Source organism: Silurus meridionalis, chromosome 25, assembly GCF_014805685.1.
Source record: "Silurus meridionalis isolate SWU-2019-XX chromosome 25, ASM1480568v1, whole genome shotgun sequence".
Lineage (NCBI taxonomy): Eukaryota > Metazoa > Chordata > Actinopteri > Siluriformes > Siluridae > Silurus > Silurus meridionalis.
Genome location: NC_060908.1, coordinates 7,730,401 through 7,748,643, shown reverse-complemented (window position 1 = coordinate 7,748,643; position 18,243 = coordinate 7,730,401). Strand labels below are relative to the sequence as shown.

General features: G+C 40.7%; 1 protein-coding gene across 1 annotated transcript in view; it reads right to left on the bottom strand.

Moving 5' to 3' along the window:
* Positions 1-17,929, bottom strand: part of spns2 (spinster homolog 2 (Drosophila)) — a 65,689-nt gene extending 47,760 nt beyond the window's left edge. The window contains exons 1-2 of the mRNA XM_046838801.1: positions 17,451-17,929; positions 319-384 (exon numbers count right to left, since the gene is read on the bottom strand). Coding sequence (XP_046694757.1) covers positions 319-384; positions 17,451-17,697 — 313 coding nt within the window. The 5' untranslated portion in view covers positions 17,698-17,929. The remainder of the gene's footprint in view (positions 1-318; positions 385-17,450) is intronic.
* Between the last annotated feature and the right edge of the window lie 314 nt (positions 17,930-18,243).

Sequence of the window (18,243 nt, the reverse complement as noted above, 5' to 3'; positions counted from 1 at the left end):
TGTGCAGTCCACATTGCAAGCCCCCTGATATACCGAAACATGAGCTTAAAGCTCAGTCAATTACACGGATTTAGCGAGAGGAGGAGGGGAAACAGAGGGGAAAGGGAACCTTTAGGAGAGGTGGCAGACCTTTTAGTATCTCTTTTATCCTTTTGTTATGCCAGTCAGTGTGGATTTAAGTAGCTTGGTGACTTCTGGTAAAAGGCCCCTTTAGTTGTCTACGCGTGTCTGTAAGTGTGTGTTTGTTGGTGTGGGGAATGTTTAGTTCATGGTGGTTGGTTGCAACACAGTGTAATTATGGGATTTTGAGAGACTTACCTGTTTGTAGCAAGCCAACACCACTATCGGTTACATCAAAGTGGCGCTGAATGTCGGACAGAACACCTGAGAGAGAGAGAGAGAGAGAGAGAGAGAGAGAGAGAGAGAGAGAGAGAGAGAGAGAAAGAGAGAGAAAAATTCAGACCAGTACTTGTATCCTATCACATCAGCATAGAGAACCTTGAAAACCCTTAAATAGTGTACAATTCAATTTGGGCAATTCCGACCATGAAATGCTATATTAATGTTCATACTTCCCAATATTAAAAATAGTATTTAATGGAGGTTTATTAATGTATATGATGTCATTTTTAGGTCTTTGCCTCTAGCGTATTAACAACTAACACAGAAACCACACTTCCTGCAATTCAATATCACTCTGGCAATATAAACCCATAAATCATTCTTTAACCCGCTCCCCAGCTCCCCATTTTCAGTGAATGAGAAAACTAATTCTATGCAGTCTGCTTGTCAGACATTAGATTTAAGGAGGCACTAGGTTCTGTCCAGCCAGATAAGGCATTTTAAACTGCTTATCAACTTTTAAAAAAAAGTATGAGGTTGGTTCTGCAGTAGAACCAATGTTGAAACTATTATTTTATCAATATTGAAATGATCACTTGTGGTGTTCGTATCTGTTGTTTTGCTGGACTTTTATAAACTCTTATTATGTACAATTATATTATATTATTATATGTAACACCGGGTTGGGCTGTATAATGCAGTCAAATAATTATTATAATAAAAAAAAACCTTTTGCAATAATAAGAACACATGCTGTTTTGTATAAACTCTGTTTTCTTTGACTGTGTCCTACACTGTATTTATTAAATTTACTGTATTTTTACACTTGGCCTACTTCTCATTACTATTAGTTTTGCCATAATTTTGGTTTTGTCACTAGACAAAAAAGGCACGGGCATGTGTGAACTCGCTCTCGCAAAATGCAACATTCCGGACGCGCAAGACATCGCCACCTGCTCACATCATAAAGTCCGCCAATCAGGATTTGCTTTTTAACCGTCGCATTATAAGGTTGATGCATTTTATCTTGAAATGAATTTCCCTGAATTAATGCTGCAAGTTTTATTGTAAATAAAATCCTAATTGTTCCATTATGGCAATCGTGTGATATTAAGATATTAAGAGGGAATTGCAACTTTTTTAAAATAAATTTTCTAACTTAGTATGACGTATACACTATAGAGTATACAGTACACAAATGCACCAGGATTCTGTTCATTCTGTTATGTATAAGAGCTGTACGTCTCAGGGTTTTTTAGATTATTTTGCTACTACCTTCAGGTCTAAGGTAACGGTTCTTCTCTTTGGCACCTCCAAAGACACCTAAAGTAAGCAATCAGCAACAAATACTTAGTACAAAAGCAAAAAATATCTGGGGGGAAATCGTTGTTTTTGGAGGATGATTTCGGAGGTCAAAACGATTTCTGACAGCCAGGGTCTGAATAACACTGCTCAGAAACAGTCCCTGCCCTTCTGGTTCTTGTCTGAGACAGGTAGAGCAGTAATTAGCCAGTCACCCACCTCTGTTCGGTCTCGCTCTCAAATCCCCCACAGGGAAGGGGATCCCTGTGCCAGATGGTGCTAGTTTGGCCGCCAAAACCGCATTGTACCTGCCATGCCCAACAATACTTTGTTCAGACCGCCATAAAATACCGGATAAACCAGCTAAAGCAAATTCAAGTTTTTACTTAGTGTTATATAAAAGAAAGTTTTTATGACAGGACCTACTTAACTTTCATCAATAGGAAACCATACAATAAAGAGATTTGGATTGATTTGTTCACTAATTAAACCAAGTTGACTTAGGTGCGCTGTACACTGGGGGTGTAGCGCATCTGTATTTGTCTACTGCAAATAGTTGAAGCTGTAATTGGATTTAAAATCTGATCTGCTTATGGCCATAAAAAGAAATTGTCTACCTGTTGAAACGATTTAAAGCACCCCTGAAAAATAAAATAGGTAGAAATAAAAACAGTGTCAGCGAGGTATGTGAATTTTTGTTCCCACACTTCCTCAAACTCAGCACGCAAGTTTATCATTGGTCGGATCTACAGACTGTTTATTTAACCCTGTTTGCGCAGCTATTAATTGTCTTTGTATCTGTGCACAACATTTTCCAATGAATGTTCATTTGTTCTCTCTCAGATTGAATCACAAAAACCATACATGGCAGCCAGCCATTTAGAGCAAAAAAAAGCATTTATAAACTGGCAAATTGGAGTCTAAAATCTTCAGCCAGGCTGAAATGGAGGACAAGAACTCTGACCACGAATTGCATCATTTCTTTAAGGAGGTCAGTGCTCCAATCAATCGCCTGGCAGGACTAGCCAGTCCGTTGGCAACAAATGGCCAAACTGGCATCATCGACCTTCTGCCATCCACCTCGGTTGCCATAGTAACATAGTCTGGACATGCAGGGCGAAGAGAGGTCAGGCTTGACCAGTCATCATTGAAATCCAATACAGGAAGACCAAAAGTACTGTGCAAAAAGGTATAACTAATACACAGCTCTTTCTGTACTCGTTTATGTGAGTATACGGTTATGGCAAGTATTTATTGCTACATGTGACGGGTGTAATTCGCCACACGTCTTTCTATGCTTCTGAACAAGTGTTGTTTGCAGGTGGTTATATCACTGAGCCAGAAGGCTTTTTTTGGAATTTGCTGTGGCAGAACGCATATACCGCAACACATACTTACTCAGGTGAAAGAATGCCGCCCTGCCTGTTTCTGCCACTTCACCATGCCGTGTGATTTCATACCCCAATGCAGAACATTGCTAGCAATGTGCTGGTTTATTTCCAAAGAACTTAGGGGCATGATGTATCTTTATCGGCACAGGCTGTAATTTTAATCAGCTTGCATGATAAATCTGATAAGTAAGCAGTGATAAAAAACTAAACCCTTGTTTCATTCTTTCAGGTGACAGTATAAATTTAATTAAATGTATGTACTTTTAAAATTTATGTAATTTTTTGTTAATTTTTGAGTTTTTGTTAATCGTCTCATAAAAAAACAGGAAATAGGTATAAATGAATTGGGCGAGCCTGCTTTTCAGATTAGGGTCAAATGTCTTGTTTGAAAATAGTTTCAAGCAAAAGAGCATCAGCTATTTTCAGTCCAGCTCAATTGGGGTAGCAGATCCATTCTAGCTATGCATAAATGAAGCCATTATGCACGTGGATGACAAGGTGCTATTGATGCTTTCACCACATCCGCTTGTCCCAAGGGATCCATGAATTGTCCGTCTGCCATCCACAGGTCAATACATTCATGAGAAGTGCATTTAGCTGTTAGTGGAGGTAAAACAACATGCTTTTGGTGGCCTCAAAGGAATTTGTTCAAGGTCATGGGCAAGCTATATATAATTCTAGCCTTCTGATATACCTATTACACATTTCATCTTTATTTAGGAGAAGGGGGAAATTGTGCATGCCTGCCTGATGCATCATTGAACCTTGCCATAAAATATAATTTGATTTGAAAACTGCCTTGTTAAGAAGCAGTCTAAGAAGAAATAAGTAAGAATTTACTGTGAGTTTTTGCCAAGTGGGAGCAGAAGGAGCTAAGAGAATAACTTATAGTTATGAAATAGCATCAGCCTCATAACCGGGAAGCCTGAATTCTTTCCCCTCTGAGGAGTCTTGACCAAAATGACATGACAATTTGTTTTCCAGAGCTAAAACCCAAACATAGTCATCAATTTGGCCTGGGCAAATACAACCGCCACTCTGTTCTCTTGTTTGGCACTCCCTGACAGAGGAGGGGTTTTGATTCACACACCCAAGCCTAGGTAGTTTAAGGCCGACACGTCACTATGTAGACCTTGGGGTTTCTCAAGCAGTCATCAGACAGGGAGAAGTAGGAGTTTCACAGACCTATTTTGCTGCTCCCCTGAGAGAAACGGCAAGACCCAACACCCCCCCCCATTGTGCTATTTTTGAGAACTAGGTTAGGGATAGGGCAGAGAGTTGATCGGCCTATTTACTGTGGTAGAGGAGAGCTGAATTGTAGATCGTGGATGAGGACAAGGGAGTGTAGGTTTGGAAAATATGCCGAGCTTAAGAGTAATCAGAAACGAGAAGGCATAGTGAGGTCAAACTGCATATGAGAATTCCTTGGCTGAGCGTACATTTCCATATCCTGGGTTAATGTAATGCTATGCACTGTGGCAAGGAAACGTTTCCTCTTTGTTGCGTGCTCAGGCTTTTTCTCACCCGTTCCTCTTTGAGCTGTGAAACGATGGGCTCTGCTGCTGACAGAGACACATCCTGCTGTTGCCTTCATCTTTCTCTTCGCTTGTCTTCTCTCTTCTCCCATCCCTTGTTCTCCTCCTACTTGAGCATGGGGCAATCCCTCTTGATGTGTCACGGGGATCGATATAAAATCCACAGCTTAGGGAAATGCATGTGCATGTGGTGTGTGTGTGTGTGTGTGTGTGTGTTTGTGTGTGTGTGTGCAAGCAATTAAATGTGTTTGAAGGGAGGAGAAAGTAATTCGTCCCACAAATCATGGCCTGTCTTCTAGCTCCTCTACAGTGAGCACACTATAAATGAGTGCAGCAGCAGAATAAGGGCTAGCCACAAATATGCCCGTCTGTGGTCGGCGGGCTCCTGACCGGCGGGTCCTTCCTTCTGCCGCGTTGTGCTGGCCACATGCCGAAGGCAGACAAGGGGGAACGCTTTCCCTTTTTTTCCACTCCACTCCATAAACGCCCACGCTCTCAGTGCAAACACGGTGCAGATGTGTGAGAACAGTACATGGGGTAGAGAAGTAGCATGTATGCTGTGTGTTTAAAAATTCCTATACAGCTCTGCATGAGAAGTTTGTTATTACTACTTTTATCTTGTTTGGGAGGTCACGGATTTTTGCTGTGTGATGGACGTGCATATCACTGATCAGAGATTGAATGGCCAGTGTTATGGGAAGTAATCGCCATGCATGTAGTTAGTTCATTCCTTTTCAGAGCCCACTTTATCCTTGTCAGTATCGAGCCAAACCCAAAGAAAATCTCATAAGCACTAGATATAAGATGAGTAACCACACTGGGTGGGACACCAGTTCTATGGATACACACATTCGCACATTTATACATGCCTACCCCCTAGCATGCCAACCTGAATTTGCATAAACAATGCACATCAATAAAATGTGCTGGCAAGGAAAGGAATCTTAAAAATGTTAATCACTATTGTACGCTCAGTGGCTAAATGGTATTTAAAAAAAAAAAAACATTTCCTGAGAATGTTATTTAACACTAACTACAAAGGTCGTAGTTACCTAGTTATACTAAAGCTTACAGTAGTCTTCATGAACGGCAAAAGGAAACAGCAGCAATGGAAGGAGCACATAAAAAAAAAAAAAAAAAACAATCTTCAATGAACATGTGCTAACATAACTACGGAAGAATTAGCAGTTGCTACTGGACCTCCATTGTAATATCCTGTAAAGTCACAGGTTTAGCACCATTTTCATCCTGTGTCTATTTTGAAATTGATGAGCTTTTCACTTTGGTGCCCTACAAGTCTTTATGGTGTCCGGTGAGGGTATGAATAGACCAGATGAATATTCATTCTTCACACACAAACAGCAAAACCACACATTGCAGACTCGTAGCCACAGAAACGCTGATTATGTTGGTCGACTTTTCCAAAACAAAAGCACAATCCTAGACTCTCAACAAAAGGCCACACTGTACCTTCATATCTAACGGACTACTGATAAATATTTTATGACGGAAAAGCCAAGGAGAGGGAGAAAGAGTGAGCGTCTTCCAGAGATGCTAGGCAAACATACAGCATAGCATATCAATAATGCATTGAGGATTGTGAGCTAACTCTCCAGACATATAGCCATGCAGCAAATGGAGTGAAGTGAAGCAAACGTATTTCATATTCACCCACTGACCATTTACATAGAATGGCAATGTCATGATAGATATGCCAATATCTTTAGGAAAAGGCTTTTAGTTCATTCTGCCATTAAAATGTACTAAAGTTTCATTACAGCTGAAGAGACTGACCACTTTGGCACAATGAAATGACAAACAGCCAGCTAAAATGGTACACTAGCTATAATACAAACAGTTTAACGTGTGTCAGCGAGCACTAACCCTGAAACACTCCTGACTGACCTCGCACTAGGAACACCAACCCGATATCTCTGACACTCAAACAATTAGTGTGAATGCTAATACACTGTACCAGTCCACGTTTGTTCCTGATTTAGCCTATATCAGCTGTATATGGTGATATCCGGACTGAACGATTCACTTCCATTTTTTTTTTATATTCCAAATACAATGTGCAACAGCATGTAATCTCTTGCGTTTTTATGCCCTTTATTTAATTCTTGCTCTGCTACAGCATGCGGTGTGGGTGGGATTTGCCCAGAGGGTCAGCAGAGCCCCGTTCTGAGAATAATTAGCACTAAATGAAGGACTGGATTGCTTGATTAGCTGTCTTAATTACTAGCATTTACATGTGCAGCGCAGGATGTTTGCTACGCTTGCTTTAATTAGCTGACATCTTCTAGGCAGAGAATGTGAGATGGTAAATTGAATTGTCTAAAACAATGTGCTTAGGTAGCAGCAATTGTAGAATTACAAAGAGACTTTTCATTTGGTTTCTTTCACAAGGGCTGATGAAAGGCTTTGAAAGCTAATTCTTTGAAAGTGAAAGGTTTTATTTATTTTTTATTTTTTTGGAGAAGTCAATGTTCACAGACTTTCGTTGATAAAGTTATGCAGAGGTTTAATTTGAGTTTCTGAGATGAGTAAGATCAATACAGCTCCAAGCAGCAGGTCGAGATGTTCAAACGATAGATTGGAGAGCGAGAACGAATCAAATCAGAGAAACGAAGAGATAAGGAGGGAGTAAGATGGAGAAATGAGAAGAGCTAAATTGAACAAGTCTGATTCCCCCGCCTATTTTTCAGTGCTAGCGAAGCTGGAAAAGCTTGAAGGCTGGTTTTTCAAGCTCAATTTAGCATCAACAAACTGCAGCCTTTACTCTCATGTCAGAGCGGCCAGAGCGAGCGGAGGAGTGCTGGAAGAAGGAAGAAGAAGCGCTGCACAAGCACTGTTTCAGCATGACAAAATGTTACCTGTATGGTTGGGATCAATTACGATTTCAGTTTTGAGGCTTAATCTTTCCTGCACTCCTGCCACACATGCTTCTGAAAACTTTGTATTGTTGCATAGTCTGTTAGTTTGGGAATTTAAATAAAAGACAGTAGGCTAGGACTGTCTAAGCACCACATACATACGTCAGAACAGAACAAGATCAATAAGATCACTTCAATAGTACACCTATGTAAAATAAATATCATGATAATCCTGATATCTAAGTCTGGTTCCTTTCAAGGTTTCTTCCAAATGTAATAGAATTTTTTTTTTTCCAACACTGTTATCTCTAGCTTGCTTTTTAGGGACCTAAATCTACATCCTGATTACTATAAAGCTTCTTTGCGACAATTTCTATTGTCAACAGACAAAATACACTAAATAAACCTGTACTTGGCCTGTAACACTCTGCTATAAATACTGTATGAATTGCATATGCATCCCCTAATTAAACATAATCACTTTAATCATGCTATTAACCATATAGTCCTACACTTTTCTGTGTGCAGCTGTATACACTATACACGCTTAGGCCACTTTTGTCTAAGAATTAATTACACCCTTTTTTCCTGCAGGGCGAAAATCTTAAGATGCAAAAGCTGTATTCAAAAATTAAGTGCTTGTTTTGACTGTCACATTAATCTGGATTGATCTGAAAATAGCATTTTAATTTTTAAAACTCTCTCCGTCTACAGCCAAAAAAAAAAATTGCTATTATATAAAGAAACTCCTGAAAATGCTTTACTTCCAATGTGTCAAAATGTTGAGTTGAATAGATCACATGACTACATCACATGACTAAAATACACTGTTGTTTTTTTTATATCAGTGTTTTCTCAGTCTATCCAAGAGATCCATCTTGGAAACATATATAAGAATATATGAAGACATATGCAGCACTTGTGCTTTTCTGTCATGCACAAACATTACTTTCGCCTGATATTCTCATATTTTCAATATTGCCTTAAATAAAGAGTTGCTGTAATAATATGCCTAAATTAATCGATTCAGTTTGAATAATGTATTTGCTTAAAGTTCAAAATATCTGTATTCTAAATTAAAATTGGCAAAATGGGTATAGCCTGAAACATCTTAAATACAGACCTTACTATTATGCCCATGGAAACAATGAAAAACCCTGGGAGGGAAACCCAAAGGTAGAAATGTCAACTCTGTCAGACTGGAGTGTGAGTTCTGGCTCTGACAGTTCCTCAACCTCAGCAGCATCACTCTATAATTGATCTCAACTAGATGGCTGTAATCCAACTTGCACAGTAGCACTGTATTTTCTATAACCAATTACAGTGACTAAGAATTAAAAATGCACTGCACACAACCGCACCTTTTTCTTTGTCCTGCAATTTTAATTTCTGATTGCTTTATACTGGTCATTCTCAGAGTTAAAAACTAGATGTGAATATATATATATATATATATATATATATATATATATATATATATATATATATATATACACACACTGACTCATTTACACATAGGGGTAAATATGCATAACCAATTCACCTATGTTATCGTGACAGAAGACCTACACACCCACAAAAAACGTTATCACACCCACACATGCTCAATAAGGTTGCGGCCCATGGGATCCCATTCTCAACCTTTGAACCTTTCAGTCAATCAGGCAAAAAGTATTTGGTTTTGTACTAAGTTTTGGTTTTAAAAATTTTCCAAATAACGTAGTTGTATCCATATTGAAGTTTCCAAGTGTGTGTGGAAAATGGTGGAAATACCTCAGCCCCCTGGTCTAAGCAATACAGGTACAACTGTTATAACTGCATAAACTGTGGCTGTGGGTTTGTCAATATTGCCAGTAGACTAAAAGGTATCAGCTTAACGGTTTAGTCCTACAGTGAAATCCTACTCCAAATCGAACCTGTTTTATTACTACTTGTGAGACAGAAATGAAAAACAGGCCAATACATATGTAAAACTGTATAACGAGCATGTACGCTCGACAAGATGCCGAGACTGAATCTATATCTGAATTAGAAACATCTGTGAAATGTATGCGCAGGCTACTATGGTAGCGGCAATTGACTGTAGCTTCATAAACCTGCATTTCACCCCAGTCAACACCAACTCACAAGCCGTTCTTGTTAAATACGTTCCCTCACTGTGGAAAGTGCTATTTCGATCCCTTCGCACACAGCGTTCTCAGAGGGCATGACTCTGGCTCTGCCATTTATCTCCCTTTCTCTTTCATCAATTTGAGATTAAGCTCATTTCGGTTTAATTCCCCGCTGCAGGATGCACACCGCCGACACAGCATGTCTTACCTTACGACCCATCTCTGCTAGCAATGCGCAAAGCGATCTGTTGGAATATTTTATGAGGGGAAAAAATCGGTTGAATTGACAAGTCAGGAGTAAGCAAGGGTGTGTGAAACGATAGGAGAATGTGAAGTGTTTATATTTGTGAGGTTGGGTTTGATTCAATAACTTTTTAAGTGATAGATATGGGTGGGATGAGTAAAAGCTATTAGAGGCAATTGTTTGTGTGGGAAAGCAAAGCAAGCAGTCTGGCACATTCCAAACACTGCCACCGCTACATTCCGTGGCTGTGAGAATGAACACACACACACACACACACACACACACACACCTTCACGGAAGCCAAACCCAGTGTGTATTTACCGGCAGACGTTCCATTTCATTCAGCAGCAATTTAGCTATGGACACAATGAGTTCACAAAAAATGTACATGTTCTTAAGGTGTATCTCCTTTCAGAACATACCAAGCGGACTGGGGGAATTATTGGAACGCTGCAATCCTTTAAGCAGGACAGGAAGTCAAGGCGTGACTGTCCAGCCTCAGGTGGATTAATGGTTTGGAATCACAGGTGAGTGGAAGCCAGTCTGTCCAGTGCACACCTGCCTGTAGAGTTTTAACACTGTCCTGATCCATTTACACACTGATACCAGTGTTGAGGTAACACTAATGGAATTCAAACCTGAGGAGCAAGCATTAATAACATGTCATCACACCCACGCACAGACAAGGATGTGTGCATTCGCGAAGAAACAAAAGAAAGAAATACACACCCTTAAAACACATGCATTATTGTCATTTGAGTTCCGTTTTCATATATTTTTATCGTCAATATATAATATTAAAATATTATTACATTTGGCATTTGACATTGACCTAAAACTCCTGATTTTATTTTTATCAATTATAATTATGTAATTCACTGTTTAGGTTGTTATAGAGCTGTTTTAAAAAAACAATTCTGACATTTTCAGAGAGCTGTAGAGCTTTTTTGTTTTGTCCATTCTAAGATTGAAAATGGTGATATCCGGTGAGAAGCGAACACAAGAACGTTGACATTTGAACTCTTCATTAACACATTAATACATCAGAGAAGTGACAGGGAATCAGAGCTGTAATTTACCCACAGATTTCAGAACATCCCCCAGAGACACCATTTCTGCCTTTAAAAGCGCTGCAAATTTTCAAGCTATTACGATAACGACTGCTCAGGGCAAATAAAATCAGTGACACACACGTGTGAAAAATCATGACCAATGACCAAAGTCATAGAAAGACAAATTCACATATGAACAGATGTAGGCTTTAACAAGCATAAACATGTACACACAACAGATGCTTAGCTCTCTCAGCCCTGAGATAAACAGGCTACATAATCCCTACTGCTGTTGATTATTTACTCTGCGACTCGTGAATAGGGGGCAAAGATGACACGATGTCTTCTTTTATAAAGACTCGGCAAACATTGCCATGCTGGAAAGGTCAGTGTAAATATTAGTCCAGCCACTCTGGAAAGACTCCAGTGGCTACTTTAAAGCCAAAGCTGGGTTTAGTTCACAAATGTCTACTTGTTTGGATATGATATTTATGGGATTGTGTGGAAGGCAAATATATACGTATATAAATGGCATGGGACATAAAACCTGTCCACACACATCATCCACCCTCATATTACTGCATAACATATCCAATTATATATCAGGCACATCCATAGCCTCACTCTAGGGGGATTCCCAGAACTCAGTTTTGTGTTATGGTGTTGAAGAGCTTTTCTATTAGATTGAGACAGATAATTGCGATTAAGTATAAGATAAGCTTCTAGCCCTGATGTGGCTTATGTCTGAGGTCATAGTAAACACATCGTTCTGGGGTCAGAGGTCATCTCTGATCTCATCCAGCTCTGATCCATGGGAACACCACTTTGACACACCCTTTCATGCAGGTGTGTGCCTCAGGGGTCACCTTATCCATCCCCCTGCAATTCTTCCCCATTTCTCATCTGTCCATCAAACCTGCCACCTCACCCTGTCAAATAGACAAGCTTACTTTAACACACACACACAATGTCTCCAGATCTGTTCAGACATGCACCGAGCTAAAAGCAGACCCCGAAATGCACCATCAGGGTCATTACAACCCCACCAGCTATTGCTAAAAAAGGAAATGAAGCAATGCTTCATTTAAAAAGCATGACTTGGTGAAAGAGGAACCCCTCAGAAATCACAGCACACAAAGCATTTGGCGGTTTCGGTGAGTCTCAAGCAACTATAAGTCTGCTTATTTTACTATGCTGGGGTCACTGGTTTGCTTACACTTCTGTGTTTTTGTCAGACTGCAATGGAAAATGCTAGGATATCTGTCAGTGAGTGTCAAGTATGTGTATTTATACACCAAAACACACATACTGTAAACACTGATCGACATGACTAAATGTGCCCACTGTTCATTTGGGAGGTGTTAAAAGATCGATTGTTTCAATATTTTGATTCCAGTGGGTTTTTATTTCTCGTTATTTACATTCTACCCGTTTTCTCAGCCCAGTGTGAACACATTTTAAACATTAACTGAATAGAAACTGAATATAAGCCTTAAATCAGCATATTTTAAAACAAATATAAAACCCAGGAATCATTTTATTCCTGACATTTTGCTGCTTTGTATAAATATTTTCCATCAAATCATATCACTTTGAACTCAGTTCTAAGTTATCAGGGATGTCTCGAGCTAAGCTAAACATCTGAACAGTCATAGATTTTAGTCCTCATAATGAGGAATAATAGATCAATTTGCATATACTTAAGAGGCTTTTAGTTGCTAAGTATTCATTTCCATGAAGAAAATTCGAGTATATAATAAAAAATCGCAAATTGTTTGTTGGATTCAAAAAAAAAAAAAAAGAAGACGTTTTCCAGACCAATTTTTATATTTATCGAAATGCACTGGCAGGTGAATTTATTTCTATGCAGTTTTTTTTAAATAAAATCTCACCCAACAATGAAGTGTGACAAATCCATTATTTCACATATTATGTCAAATTTGGCATAATTGTCTAAAATTAGATTGAAAAATGAATCATTTTTGAAGGAGAGAGAGGGGGAGCCTTTTGTTGGGCCTTGGGAAATTGTCCACATGTTGCCTCACATTCACATAATAATTGAGCTAGCATTTCCCTCTATCCATTTTCAGACCTCCTGAGGAGGCCCTGGTCGTCAGTGAGAAGGCAGTGGCGTGCCAGGCTAATGCTTACGGCGACCACAAGAAAGCCAGACGCCCGAAAAGGAGGAAGAGGAACCGCTTATTTCCAGCTGCTCCTTCTCCGGCAGGCCTCACCATCGGCTAAATACGCCCCAACAAAAACGCGAGCGTGAGATGAAAATCTCTATAAATCGCAAACGGGAGGAAGACCTCTGATTAAAACCAAAACTTGCCACATACCTAGAAGTTCCCACGCCAGTGCACATGACGCGTTACTCGTAAACGCACTCTTCCGCAAAAAAAAACAAAAAAACATGCAGACTTCAAGTTAATATATCGACTGTGTATATCATGGTAGGCCCAGCCTATGTAATGGCAAGACAATGCTACTATAGACACTGAATTTAAAAGGCATGCAGTAGGTCCAGGCATATGGAAATAAACTTTAGAAGCCATTTGTTCTTTGAGAGTGTTCCAGAAAAAAAAAAAACCTAGACAAGCCTATAAAATCCAATTACTAAGGCTTTTTTCCCCCTAAGGATCTAAGGAGTTGTTGTTCATGAGCCTTTTTTTAATACGTGGGTAGTCAACAGAGGAAAGAAAGGAAAAGTTCGAGGCGACAGTCAAGTGGCTGCAGCCAACCTCAAAGTTTAATTCAGATGCAGGCTGGCAATTTGTAGCGGGTGTGTTTCGAACACAGACGGCTGTAACAGGCTGTAGGTAGGTGTTTTCTTTTTTTTCTATGTCAACAATGCGTTTTAAATACACTCCACCCTGTCCGCATTTAGGACAGGTCCAGGATAAGATTGTAATAAAAGCAATTATGAGAGGAGTTACAAAAGCAAGAGCAAATTGGTAAATGATGCAGTGTGTGTGTGTGTGTGTGTGTGTGTGTGTGTATGTGCGTGTGTGTGGTAGGGCGCAAGTGAGTGAGTAAGAATGACGTAATGCAGAACGCCTTGCATGTGCTGATAGGTGTTATCGCCTGCTCGTGTCCTGGCAGAAGGAAGCGAGGCTGGAGATGACAGCCAGGGTGCAAATGTAGGTGTACGTGTGTGTGTGTGAGTATGAGTGGGTGGTAATAGAGGATTTTCTCTCAGTGATAAGTGATAGCAAGTTAAACTGGATCATTTTGACTACAGTACAATTTAGACATGTCCTCTTTAACTGGCATACACTTACTGGATTTATTCGGCCGTTCATACCACAAGAAGTCTTGAGAAACCCTTTAATCCAGATGATAAAACATTAAGCACCGGTCAAGTGCTTTCTCCTGAGGTGCACATGAACTAGTTAACCAGTTGACATGGGAAAGAGGAGCATCCATAACTCAAATAACTCTAAGTGGCCACTTCCTTTAAATTCCAATCCCAGATTATCTGGATGATAATCCGAGTTGTTGCCCGGGGGCCTACTGTGTGTTTGCCCTCAAATATTTTTGCCAGCCCCAAAATACAACATTGCAGACGCCACAAATGTAATCAGTTTAAAGAGGTCACAAACCTTCACTTCATCATTGTGATTTATCTGGCATGCCGGAGGTCACACTGCAGCGACAGAGCACTCGGCCAATAAGGAAATGAAGCAGACAGAAAAGGGTGGTGTAAATGTGCATCTGCATACACATAGCACATTTTTACTTATATTCTATACACACGCACACTAATGCAGCATTCATCTCACAAAACACTTCCGATTTTTCCGTTTCCTTCCTAAAAACTGCCTTTTACACCGCGAGTATTTACCGTGTGGTCAAGCACCAAATTAGGACCTTGGTAACTCGCAGGTACCAATTAAACCCAGACACCAAACCGCAAAAGTTTAAAAAGCAGAAGTCTTTATTGACTGATACACATGGGAGATTTGTTTTTGGGAGACAAAATACACAGAGCAGGGAGCAGTGTGCGATCCGTTTGAATCACTTTTTATCCTCAGAATCGCCACAGCTCGTAAAAAAACGTCCTCGTCTCAGAAGAAAAGCCTCGTGAAACATTTATACGGCAGCAAACGCAGGAACGAGTTTGTTAAAGTGTAAAAGCCGTTTTTGTGGATGCTTTCTTCTGTGTGGTATAGTAATGAACCAATACAACCTTTACCTGTTTTGCTGTATTGCTGACTTCTACATGACCAACCAAAGGCTCCTTGATCTTCTGTGTCTCTGTGCATCCGAACTTGTGACCTCATCAACATGACCCAGTCTCGCTATTTCCCTCGAGGAATCAACCATCTTTTTTATTGGCAATGTAGGTCTGGAATTACCTTGAATTTTTCCCTAAGCCCCTCTTTTAACTGAATGTCTCCCTCACACACACACACACACACACACACACACACACACAGTCATACACACCAACAACACGCAGGATTGAGCCTCATTACACCAATGCTCTTGGCAGTATGACGGCAGTGGAAATGATTGAACAGAGATGGAGAGGAGATTTCTATGACCCATCACTCCTTTCTCTCCTCCACACACACTCAATCACACACACACACACACACACACACACACACACACACACACACACACACACACACGAGTGGTCAGGCTCAACACTGCAGGATGGCTGCGTCAATCCTCTCCTTGCTCAGCCTTTCACACACATGTATATACACACACACACACACACACACACACACACACACACACACACACACACACACTCTCCTCATGCATAATGCATGAGCCAGGCAGGGAGGTGCAGGGGAGAACCCCGGTGCTCAACACACTGTGCAATACACAGCTGCAGCCAACAGTACAAATAAACGCACACACATGCGCACACACACACTTCACACACACCTTCTTCTGCTGCAATCTTACTGCAGTCCTCGACATAGAGCACATCTCTCTCACACTGTCACTCCCCCCCCACTCTCTCTCTCTCTCTCTACATGTCTCCCTGTAAAAAAAGAAAAGTTGCTGAATAGAAACTATACTGGTCTATAATTGACTCCGAACCTTCCAAAAGCATGAAGGATTTTTTTTCTTTACATCAAACATCCTTATCTACAAATGTTTTTCGACTGACTGACACAACACAAACTGGAGCTTCAGAGATGCCCAGATAAGATATGCTTAAAAAACTTCTTGGTTCTCCTTTTCCTTATTACATCTTATTCACTCTGCTTCTCAGAAGTCACATGACCACTGCAGGCATTAATTCGATACTTGCAGTAGTGTTTACAGACACCATGCAGGTGTACATATGACGTGGGCTGTCTTAATTAATTGTACATTCTTTTAATAATAAGTTATGGTGTGTGTACAGTGCAATTACTTCTTTCCGCTTTCCCCTTTTTAACTCAGATACAACACAATTTACCATCCTGTTGCAAAATATCCATTTTACTGTCCATTTTTGCCCAGCTGTAGGTGCATAAACGGTCATAATAATAAGAATAAGTGTATTATAAGCTGCCAAATACGTAATAAATAATGACAATGACATAATCTCTCCTCCTCCAACAACGACAGCAACCAGTCTACAATTTTTTCCTTCAACTTAATCAGTCTGTGGTCCACATTACAGACTTTGAAACAGCAATTAATGACCACAACAGAGCCAGCGAGCTCAGAAACAGCATTTATTTTCTTCTTAATTGTGTGTATGATTTTTTATTTTTTTTTATAAACCTAGATTTTAAATGATGGTCTGTTTTTTCTACTTTGCTTCAATTTCTTTAGAAATTAGTCCATTCGTTTATGACCAGGGCCAGCTGGCACGCCACCTAAGATCACCATCAAATCCTTCAAACGTGTTAAATGAGCAGAATAAGTCCAGGATCTCCTTCCAGGTTTACGTGCTTGATGTAAAAAGTAGCTTCTTTGGGACGGTTTCTATGGAAACGCTGTTGCCTGCTTCAGTCTCGCTTTTCTTCACGGTCCATATTAAATTGGGTTTTAACCAACTTTCGGGCATTTCTAATCAATGTTGCCATTCTGAATACATTTCCACAGAACAAATTATTGGAGAACTATATTTGGTGCAATTCATCGGTACACTGTATGACACCTGAGCTCTGGGTGTAAACAGAGAGGCAAGTTTTGGGTAAACTTTCTTATACTAGGCTGGAATTACCTGATTGCCTAATTGATTTATTTATATATATTTTTTTATTTATTTTTCTTTTTTTCAGACAGATCCAGGGTGTTTGTATAAAGGTATAAACTTGATGAAAGACTGACAGATTATTGATCTTACATGGTGCAAACCCAAGTCAATATCCTGTCATAGGAACCTTCTTTTCAACTGATCACTGAGATCCTGGTGTGTTGATTACATCACTGGAGACCTACAAGTCATTAATCATAACAATAGATCCCTAACACATTGAGTGCATGAGCTTATGATTTTATGAAGATGCCAAATTCATGTCAGGTTTTTTTGTGTGTGTGTGTGTGTGTGAGCACGAATGATACCGGTGCGTTCTCGTGCGCAACCACGTACGAGGCACAAAAGAAAGACTCGGATGAGATTCCTGCTTGCTTACTTACCGGCTACGGTGTATCTGTCCATGTAATTGAGCACGTTGCCGAAGCTCAGGATCCCAGCGGCGGCGGCGGGCGAGCGGCACCGCAGCAAGGCGGCTCGGAATTTCTGGCCCGGTTTGCACGCGCGCATCTCGGGACTTGGCTTGAGCGCGGCGCTCACGCTTCCCGAGAGCGTGCGCACCTCGTCCGCGCCGCCGCCGCCTCCACCGCCGCAGCCGTCCGGCTCGCATCCGTCGCTCTCCACGCACATCTTGTCGCACGAGCGATCCAGCGCAGGAGAGATCGGGCTGACTGTCTCGCAGGTACACGGGGGAAGAACACAGGTCTTCCGTGGAACTTGGGAAGAAGGACAGAGGTGGTTGGGAGAAATATTCGTGAAATGGAACAAAGCGATCGGGATGAAAGTGCTAACGTCGGAGCGGAGAAGTCGGGGATTTGAATTCGGCACGCCGAGCTCGCTTCATGTTTCACCGTCAGTGTGGCAGGACCGCGCCGTTTTGCCGAGCGCTGGAGGAGGAGGCGTGACTGCACGCCGTAAGCCCCGCCCACACACAACGGTGGTTAAAAAAAATCATGATGATGAAGGCACCTGAATTGCGGGAGGAATGTGGAGAATGCCGACTTCATACACAAGAATGTGTTTTTGCACTCTGTCTTTTCCGTGACATCAGAACTGAACCGAGCAAACACGATCTAGGTAAGAATTAACAGGAAGCCCAACATGGGATGGACATTCCAACATACACTTTCATATACACCTAGTGGCCACTAGATAGATAGATAGATAGATAGATAG